The sequence below is a fragment of the Gracilinanus agilis genome, chromosome 2, assembly GCF_016433145.1.
Source record: "Gracilinanus agilis isolate LMUSP501 chromosome 2, AgileGrace, whole genome shotgun sequence".
NCBI classification, from domain to species: Eukaryota; Metazoa; Chordata; class Mammalia; order Didelphimorphia; family Didelphidae; genus Gracilinanus; species Gracilinanus agilis.
Genome location: NC_058131.1, coordinates 170,866,803 through 170,877,714, shown reverse-complemented (window position 1 = coordinate 170,877,714; position 10,912 = coordinate 170,866,803). Strand labels below are relative to the sequence as shown.

Here is a 10,912-nt window from a genome sequence, read left to right as displayed (position 1 = left end):
TAGGAAGAGATGTAACTTGGGCCGCACTAGATAGTGGGACATGAGTCTTCTTCTTTAAGCAGAAGAAGAACGTGCCTCTTCCATTTCTCTGCTCCCCCATCCCAATTCATGCAGGCTGGCCCAAACAAGCATAAACCCACGAACAATCTCCTCTCCTGTCTCATTGGTGGGCGAATGGACCACGAGCCCGACTCCCGCGGGGGAGGGGCCAGACAGGCGATTGGCTGCTCTTTCCCCGCCCCCTTTCCCCAGGCTAGTTCCTCGCCCTCCGCGGGCGCCTGCGCATTGGGCTCGGGGTGGGGGGAGCGGGAAGTGCGGCGGGATAGCGGAGCCAATGTCTACCCTGAGGAGATCGGGCTATGGCCCGAGCGACGGCCCGGGCTACAGCCGCTACTACGGGGCTGGGCCTGGACCGGGACCCAGCATTGGAGACGTGCCACCGCCTGGGCCTCCCACCTCGTCGCGGCCCGAGCCGCCTCCCCCTCCGCCTCCTGGGCCCTGGAGGATGCGCGGAGGCGGCCCGGCGGAGGCTGTGTGGCCCGGAGAAGGCAGCGGCGCTTGCGGAGCCTGCGGAGGCGGCGGGGGCTATTACCCGAGCGGAGCCGCCTGGCCGGACCCGTGCCGGGCCGGAGGCCACCAGGTAATCTCCGAACCGGCCAGCCTCTGGGGTCACCGGGGTCGTCCGTGCGCGGCGAGGGTGGATGTGGAGGGGACCCCAGGGCTGGCCCCGGGGAGGTGAGGCCGGGGTCGCGCAGCGGAGCCCGAGGACGCCGGGGTGAGTCACTGTTTGAGGGTTTCTAACGGATCCTAGCTTCATTAGTCTCTTATTTCTGGAGGGTGGGAGGAAGGACAAGATTTGTGGCCTGGGTGATGATGTCTCACCGAGCAGGGATTGGGGGACAAGCAATATTGAAAAAAATCATAAATCGTTTATTGCAACCCTCTTCTGTGCACAAATTCTCGTGCTAACGGTGAGGTTACCCAGGGAAGGTATCCTAAGGTAGTGGGAGGGGGGCCTGGAGTGGACCTCAGACTGTGCCCATATAGCTGATAGAATTTGCTCCTCACCACTAGGCATAGGCTCTTCCCACCCCCACCCCCTCCCCCGAAGGCGGTGACGACTATGTTGCCAGCTCTCTTTGAGGAGCCCCTCCTATATGCTGGGACCTTCGGTGGTAGGATCTGGATTGTTTAATATGCCAGCCTGCCATTTAGAAGGTTATCAGCAATTTTTTTTTTAATACCCACCTACCTATTAGTGCAGAATCTCTCTCAGGGTCATCACTGCAGCATCTCTGTTCTCTTTCCATTCATCTGTTCATCAGTCTGCTTTGGTACCTCCTGACTAGATCTTTTATTTAAGCCGGTCATCCTTTTAGGTAGTCCTACAGATTTGTTGGCAAGGTCTAGGAATAGCCTAGAGGAAAAAATGGGACAGCTTTCTTTGGTTGTTTAAAGGACTTATCTTTTACTACCATGATCTTATCAATGGTGATTTTGTGTGTGTGTGTGTGTGTGTGTGTGTGTGTGTGTTCGTTTTTTCGTGTTCGTTTAGTGACGTTCGAGGATGGTTAGAGAACTTGGTCTAGACTTAATCTTTCAAGGTAGATTTAGAAATTGAAAAATTATGTTCTCAGGGACTGGTTTGGTTTCATGGCTACTACCTTGCAAGTAGGAGGTGGGTCTATTAAATGCTTGTTAGAAGATTGCTTCTCCTGTGGGAAGGTGGGAGACAAGGGGAAGTGTTTGAATAAGTGTAGGCCTGGAGGAACCATCCTTATTACACAGCATTTTGACTGATTGAGTCATCCATGAATTCTTCAGACTTGATATGACCAGCAGGTGGAACCTCCATCTAGGCTTTGGATATTATCTCTAGACTCCTTAGAACTGGGCTAAAACCAGTGTCATGTTAGAGAGAATAAAGAATTCTTCCTTCTTTCACCGGCCAACTTTTTTGTTTCTTTAATACTTTTTATTTCAGTTTATCTGTAATCTCATCGATTTGGGAATCCCCTCATGGGTACAAATGGCAATGCATTCATGATTTCTTTTTCATATTCTTACTTAACCACCTAACTTCCTGGAAGCCTTTTTCTTGGTCTCCATTAACATTCTGTGTATACTAACTGAGTGTGGTAAAACTGGCCATCTATAATTCTTTCATTTGTCCAAATGTCCAGTCCATCTCCTTATCTCAGTATACATTTCTTAAGTGATAACCCTCATCATTTAAAATATTCATGAATACAACCCAATACATTGACATGTCACAAAGTTTAACAAATGTTATAGAAATTCTATGTGGGTATTTGTTGTCAATTATTAAATAGGTTTGAGGATTTTAAAAAGAGATAAGAGTGAATATTCTATTTTGGATTTTCAAATTTGGTTTTGTTTTTAAATTTAACTGACTGAAAGCAACAGTAATGCAAAACATTAAAAAATATTATTGTTGACTGAACATCAAAAAGAGGCAAAAATCAATAGATAAATGAAAAAGCATTTATTAAGTAGTGATGATATACCAGATGATCACCTCCTAGGTGCCAAGAACATAAAGATAAAAAAGAAACTATCCTTGTTCTACCTGAGCTTGAAGTATTTTTTTTTTTTTAAACCCTTACCTTCCATCTTGGAGTCAATACTGTGTATTGGCTCCAAGGCAGAAGAGTGGTAAGGGTAGGCAATGGGGGTCAAGTGACTTGCCCAGGGTCACACAGCTGGGAAGTGTCTGAGGTCACACTTGAACCTAGGAACTCCCATTTCTAGGCCTGGCTCTTAATCCACTGAGCTACCCAGCTGCCCCCAGCTTAAAGTATTTTAAAAGAAATAAGATGTATGTGCTGAAATAGAAACAAAATCTATATAAATACAAGGTAATTGTGGAGGAGAGGGGACATACTAGCATTTGGGGGATCAGAAAAGGAAATGGAGAATGCAGGATGTGGCACCTTAGCTGGGGTTCTAAGTGGCAGGAGGAGTAAGTGAATTCCAGGTATAGGAGGTTGCTTGTACAAAGTCAAAGAAGCAGAAAGTGGAATGACATTTGTGAGAGGCTATAAGGAGAGGCTAGTTTAGCTAAATCCAGGAGAGTTAAAAAGGCAAATACTGTTTGGTAACTTTGGAAAAGTAGGTGGGGAATCTGCATTTTAGTTTAGAGCCAGTTCAATTCTTAGCTCACAGTTTTTCTTTCTTCCTCAACTCCTATCCTCATTCTAGGGGGCATCAACCCTCCTTTAAACATCCTAACACCCCTTTAAACATCCTAATCTCTCAATTCTTCATTTTACTAATTTTCCAGGATTTACTATTCAATAGCACCTCAGCTACACTCATGGTCATACCCTTGATCTTGTGTCATGCACAAATGTTTCATTTTCTTGTTCATGACCTCTGAAATTTCCTTGTTTGATCACAGTCTCTAATCATTCCACTACACCTCTGCCTTTCAATCTTAAATCTTCTTTGTCCTCTCTCTGACTTCTTCCCTTATATTTTATCCCTAGGTTGTCTACATTGGCATATCTTCTCCATCTAGACCCCTTGGTGAACCAGTTCATCTCTACATTGACCTCTTTATTTGAGGCCCCTCCCTCCCTTATCCTGTTTCCCATCTTGCCCTACTAAGCCTCAGCCTTGGATTTCTCCCACCATTTGCCACTGTCTGATACTTCAGCACTACTGAACAAAGCTGGAAAAGTATAATAAAGATGTGCTGACTGGGTTCATGATAATGTGTTATATAATCTTAATTGGACCCTTAATGCAGCAAAGAGATCTTTTTACACTTCCTTAATTTATTCAACCTTTGCTTAACCTTTCGGCCAAGAACCTTGTCTCATATTACACTGAAAAAATTGAGGCCATTGACCAAATGCTTCCTCTTCTTCATCCCAAATCTCCCAGATATCTTCTGCCACTATTGTATCTGTTGCCCATCTTACATGAAGAAGGTGTCCTTGCCTAGGCAACCTCCTCTGTCTGCATGTGGTAACATTCCTTTCCATCTTCTCCAGTAGGTTGTCCTTCCTATCATCCTTTCTCAGTTGTTCCCTTCCTACTGGCTGTTACCATGCATGCTCACGTGTTCCTCTCCCCCACTCAAAGTTTCATTGTATTGTATCCTACTCATTGTATTCATCAGATTAGGAATAATGTCCTTCGAGGGATAGAACATTTCAGGGGGCCTCATCTGGCCCAAAGGCCACAGTTTGCCCATCACTGGCCTAGGTGATTGCTCTTTCTCAGATTTTTTTAAGAGCTGGATCTTCATCCAGGTCACCCATACTAAATATGGGTATTCTTCCGGGCTCTCAGGCAGTCTGTATTATTTCACTTGTTGATGTTGATCTTATCAGCTCCCATGGATTCAATTACCTTTTCTGTGCTGATGGTTCTAGCTATATATGTAGTCGAAGCCTCGAATTTCCAACTGCCTACCTAGCCTCACTGGATGTTCCATAGATACTTTAAACTTAGTATAGCCAAAACCAAACTCATTTTATTTTCTCCCAAGCTATCCCCTTCTCTTAAGTTTATTATTACTCAAGGCCACCACCATTAATCCAGTTACTAGGTTCATAACCCAAATATCATCGGCTTCTCACTCTCTTTTACCACTTGTATCCAAATGCCAACTCCTGTCCATTTAACTCAGATTTGTCATATACATATCCTCCCTTCTCTCTTCTGTCACTGCCATTGTCTTGTACAGACCAACATCATCACATGCCTGGACTATTGAAAATAGCCTGCTGATTGGTTTCCCTGCCTTCAGATTCTTCTTACTCTAGCCCATTGATGGTGAGCCTATGGCACAGGTGCCAAAGATGGCACATGGAGCACTCTCTGGGCACCTGGCTGCCCTTCCCCCACCTCCACCCCATTTCATTACTAGAAAGGCAGAGGGACTTGGGCAGAGCTGCTCCCCTCCCCATCTCCATCCTGCCTTACAACATTTTTTCATATCCTCTGCCCCTCTGCCCAGCAGTCCAGTAGGAATGCACAAAGGGTTAGGTGGGCAGCTCACAGGCATCAGAGCTGGAGTGAGTGGAATACTCATGCCACTCCCCTCCCCCTCTCTACATTTGCTGAGGACATTCCTCACTTCACCTGCCCCTCCATCCAGCAGCCCAGTTGGGAGTTCTTTCTCCCTCCCCAGTATGAGGTAAAGGGGGTTGGTGGGAAGAGGCACTGAGCTTGGTCTCTACGGGGCTGTGGGCACAACACTCAGTCTAGGGGGTGGTGTAGGGGTAGGCACTGGCACTCTGTTTCTAAAAGGTTTGCCATCACTGCTCTATCCCATTCTTCACTCAGCTTATCAAAGCCTTTCAAAACCTGGGCTCTTTCTGCCTTTCCAATCTTTTTAATCCTTTACTCCCTTTATAGCTACTGTTATCTAGTGACAATGGCTTCCTTACTATCCTTGCAGTAAGATATAACATCCCTGAAATCCATACATTTTTGCTGGCTCTCTCCCATGCCTTGGTTTTCTAACTTCTTTGGCTTCCTTCAAGTCCCAGCTAAAACCCCATCCTTTGCAATAAGCCTTTCTCTGCCTTTCTCTCTTTGTTCTCCCTAATTTGTTCTTTATATCTTGTTTCTACATTTTTTTAATGGATCCTCCATTAGAATGAATTCCTTGAAAGTAAGAACTGTCATCACATTTTAGGGAAGGGCTTTTTTGACTTTCTTTGTATGCACAGTACTGACATGGAGTAAATGCTTAATAATTGCTTATTGGCTTGACTTGGACATTAATTCCTGGAGATGATAATCCAGAGGAGATCATCAAACAAGGCGATGAAGGGAATCTAATCAGGTCATGTGAAGATTTTTTTTTGTTTTGTTGTTTTTTAAATCCATACCTTCTGTCTTAGAATATATACTAAGTATCAGTTTCAAGGCAGAAGAATAGTAAGGGCTAGGCAATTGGGGTTAAGTGACTTGTCCTGAATCACACAGCTAGGAAGTGTCTCAGGCTACATTTGAACCCAGGACCTCCTGTCTCCAGGTCTGGTAATCAATTCAATCCACCAAGCCACCTAGCTGCCCCGATATGAAGGATTATTGAAGGAACTGGATATGTTTAGCTTGGAAAATTGAAGACTCGAAAACACATAGACATGATTGCCTACTGTCTTCAAATAGCTCAGGGGTTGTTATGGAAGAGAGATTATTTATTTATTTTTGGTCCCAGGAGGGTAGAACTAGAACAGGTTAAAGTGATACAGGCACAGATTTTATTTCAACTTAAGAACTTTCTAATTATTATAGCTATAGAATGGGTTGCTTTGATAGGTGGTGAGTTCTCAATTATTAGAGATTTTGAAATGGGGGCTTGATTATAATTTATTATTGATATTATAGGAGATTTTCCTATGATGAATATGAGTTGTTTGGAGTTGGGAATTCTTTCAGCTCAAAGAGATTTTATACTCTACTTTTAGTAAAAACTACCACAGCCTACCTATGACATTTTATGTAAACCAATAAACTTGCACTTCTTTCTCTTCTTATCCTGGTGATACAGAGTCATTAGCTACCTAGGGGAAAACTCTCCTCCTCTAGTACCATGCCAGGCCCTATCTAATACATCATGCATCTAATTCTGAAGTGTTTTATCAAGTTCTGTCCTTCCCTTCCATCATTGTGCCTTATGAGCCTCCCACTGTTGCCCCTTTTATTGTTACCAGATTTCCTTTCATCTTAGACCTTTTCCTTATAACTTGACTCACTCCAGAAAATCTTTCATTCCTGCCTGGTCACCCTTTCCACCATAAGATATGCCTTCTATTGATTTGTTGAGTTTTGTCTGACTCTTTTTGACCTCATGGATCATACCTTTTCATTGATTTTCTTGCTAAGGATACTGGAGTGGTTTGCATTTCCTTCACTGGTGGATCAGCTGGATCATTTTGTCTGGCATTCAGAGTAACTTGCTAAGTTCACACAAATAGGAAGTATTTGAGCTCAGATTTTAACTCAGATCTTCCTGTCTCTAGTCCCAGTACACTCTTATCACTTGATATTGCCTCTTGACACATTGGGACTTAGAGGAATACACATATGCTGCTTCTAAAATATTTTAGATTCTTCCCTTCTAGATATGGTAGCTTCCCAAGCAAAAATGTCCCTGGTCACCACCATTCTGAAAATGTGTGGTTTCTTCTATATTAGTATTTAAGCTCCTTGGGAGCAGGTACTATTTTATTTTTCATCTTTATGTTATTATAACCTACTGATCTCCTCCCCCAGCCTCATTCTCTTTTCTCAAGGTTTCTTTGCCTAGTTTAGTCTTTTCTTTCACCTCAACTGCTACTTGAATATAAGTACTAATATTTCTGTACGTTAAAAGTATTTTTTCTCCATCTCTCACTCCTATCACCAAGCTCATCAACCTTCTTAACTCCATTAATCTTTACTCACCTCACCTATTCATCGTCATGGTTATTAACCACTGTAGTATCAGGAACTTAAAATTGTTTTATCTGACCAAAACTTCTTATCTTTCCTTGGTCTTTATTCCTAACCAGTTTTTTATCCTCACCATGACCTCCAGTCAGTTTATTCCTTAGGATTCTCTCAGATTTCATTTTCTTCCTTTCATTTCTTGATCCTATAGTTGACCATTTCAGCTCTACGGTGAACTCAGCTCATCCTTTGCGCTATTGTTATATTGCTCCTGCTTTGCCACCACACTTCTCTACAGTTATTCACCTTTGTCCAGTAGCTGTTCAGACAGGATGTTTTTTGAGCCCATTCTCTCTTCTGTACCTCAAGCATACTTGACATCATCTTCCCATTTGCTTCTTTGCTTTAGTTCCTAATCAAGAGCTGCCCTTTCTACTTCCCAAGACTAGCCCTTCAATCCCATCTCTCAACTCTTCTGGCATTTTGCCCTTTTAATCATTCCCTTTTCTTACCTTCTAGTTCTTTGCAGCCCAGTGTCCTTCCTATTATCAGATTTCACTTAACCCTAACATATGGCCCCCAGTTATCCTCATTTTTCAGCCTTACTGAATGTTATTCCCTTTCATTTGCACTCTGTTCCAGTTAAAATAACATATGGCACTACATTTTCTGCTTCCTTGCCTTGTCCAAACTGTGTCTTTTACTTGAAATATATTTCCTCACTTTTACCTCTAAAATCATTTAAAGGATGAGAACATCCTTTTTATATACAAACTCTTAGAAAAAGCTGACGTTCTTTCCTCTATTTCCTCTTCTCTTATTCCATAATCCCATTCCAATTTCTGGCTTCCAACATTTATCTTATAACTTATAATAGCTTATAACTATTACTAAAGGTGATCTGTGCTCATCTTGGTGGTCTTTTTCCCTCAGCCCTCATCTTTCTTGACCTTATTACAGAGTTTGGCACTGACCATTATCTTAATGCATTTTCTCTGCTTCCTGAGTTTTAGTGCCAGTATTCTCTCCTTGTTCCCCTTCTACCTTTGTTGGACTGCTTCTTAATTCCCTTTATTGGATGTCATCCACATCATACCCCAGACTTGAGAGTGTACCTCAAGCCTCTGACCTAACCTCTTTTTCTCTTTGTTCTCTCTGGTAATCTCATCAGTCTTCTCTGTTAACAGGTGACTCATCCAGGCCTGCATCACCAACTGCATATTGGACATTTGTAATTTGGATATGCTGTAGGCATTTAAAATTCAATATGAAGAAAACATATTTTTAATAATTTAATAATTATATATATAAATAAAAATTTAATAATTTTTTCTGGACTTCAGCATAAAAAACAATTCTATATATACTGCCAAACACAAAAAAGAAGTTTGTATATGAAACTGAATTTCCATACTATTTGCTTTTTTAAAATATGTAATTCCATATATTGCTTTCTAAACCATCTTGCTTTTTTTGTTCTTCCTTCTGGCTTGCTTTTCTTCCTTTCTGAGCATTTCAAATACGGTTTCAGTGGCCCTCTTTTGTTGTTGTGGTTGCAGAAAATTCCCCTTTTCCTTCCCATCTCAATTAAAAATTCAAAGAAAAAACTCAAACATCATCAAGCATAATGAATCTATAACAAACATATTTAAAATTTTGTTTTATTTTGTATTCTGAGTCCACCAATCAATCAGCAAACATTTATTAATTCTTAAGGAGGCAACTAGCTGGAGGAGGGAAGTGTTAGGCCAGGAGTCAGGAAGACCTGATTTCAAATTGGGCCTCAGACAGCTAGCAGTGGTTAGGTCACTTAACTTCTGTTTGTATTAATCTACTGAGAAGGAAATAGCAAATCACTCCAGCATTTTTGCCAAGAAAACTCCATGGACCACCTTGGTGTGCTATATTGTCTCATGGGGTCACTAGGAGTTGGATATGACTGTGTTTAACTGTGTTGTTATTACAAACAGCGATTTATTAAATTCCTCTTATGCAGCAGGTACTGTGCTAATTGTGAGGAATATAAAAAGAGACAAAAGATGTTCTCTGCCTTCAGAGAGCTCATACCTTTCTGTAGGGAGCTTTAATATTGATCTTCTAGAATTGTAGCTAGTCATTACACTGATCTGAGCTCTTAAGTCTTTTAGAGTTGTTTTTCTTTACAGTATTTTCCTTACATAAATTGGGTGGTGGTGGTGGGTGCAGCTAGGTATTGATGGATATTGACAATTGGTAGAACTACAGTCCTAGAGAGAACCTCAGACACTTCTTACCTACTTGACCCTGGGGCAAGTTATTTAACCTCATTGCCTAGCCTTTGCCACTCTTCTGTCTTAAAATTAATTATTCAATTAATTAGTACTACAGTATGTAAGAGGTTTTGTTTTTTTAATTCTTCTGGTTTTGCTCATTTCACTCTGCATCAATTTATACAATCCAGGATGCTCTAAAATTGTCTCATGTTATTTCTTCTAGCATAATTCTATTATATAGTACTATAATTTATTTAGCCATTGAATGAGTACTCTCTTAAATTATTTAGTCTTCTTATTTTCTCTTTTAATTCCCCTTCATGATGGAGAAGTTTGTTTTATAGCTATTTCTTCTCCAGTATTATCTTCTCTCAACTCCTCTTCTTTGTCCTTGCTTATTTCTCTAAGTTTGATGAATTGCTACGTCATATTGTTTATATCAGATGTTTTCTGTGTGTGGCTGTTATATATTTCCCTTTGTCCATTTCAGATAAGAGGGAGGTTCATCTAATGCTCATTTCTCTGCCTACATGTTTATGTTTGTACTTGATTATTGGAAATTACATGTTCCATCCCCTTCCTCCTTTCTCCACTAATATATTCCCTTCCTTTCTCTTTTCCTCTTAAAACTTGCAGAATAGAGTCAGCATAGCTTCATGGCTTTTAAAAAATCTTATTTTTTTAACAAATAAAGATCCACTTTTTCTTTCCATCTTTGCCCTTCTACATTTAAAAAAAACCTTTTTTTTTTACAAATATGAATAATTGAGTAAAACATTTTCACATTAAGGGAATGCAAATTAATACCTCCTACCCCTCATCAAATTATCAAAAATAATTGAAAGCAATGAAATTCAGTACTGATAAAGTTATAGAGAAATAAACATTACAAACTTATATACCAATCTTAGAAAGAAATAAGACTTTTGAGATGTCATCAAAGAATTACAAAGCCAAAAAGAAACAAGCATTTGCATCCCAGATGGTGTCATAGCAAAATACTTAAAAATTTTCCATGAACAAATTTTTCCTAAACTACATAGATTGTTTATAAATGTAGAGAAAGAAGAAACATTATCCTAGGACTTTTTTTTTTTTTTAAATAACCCTTACCTTCCATCTTGGAGTCAATACTGTATATTGGCTCTAGGGCAGAAGAGTGGTAAGGGTAGGCAATGGGGGTCAAGTGACTTGCCCAGGGTCACACAGCTGGGAAGTGTCTGAGGCCAGATTTGAACCTAGGA

At 40.9% G+C, this 10,912-nt stretch overlaps 1 protein-coding gene across 2 annotated transcripts in view; it reads left to right on the top strand.

Moving 5' to 3' along the window:
* Nucleotides 1-334: 334 nt before the first annotated feature.
* Nucleotides 335-10,912, top strand: part of BAG4 (BAG cochaperone 4) — a 30,812-nt gene continuing 20,234 nt past the window's right edge. For both annotated transcript variants that reach the window (XM_044660856.1, XM_044660855.1), the window contains exon 1: nt 335-640. In XM_044660856.1, the coding sequence (XP_044516791.1) occupies nt 335-640 (306 nt within the window). The remainder of the gene's footprint in view (nt 641-10,912) is intronic.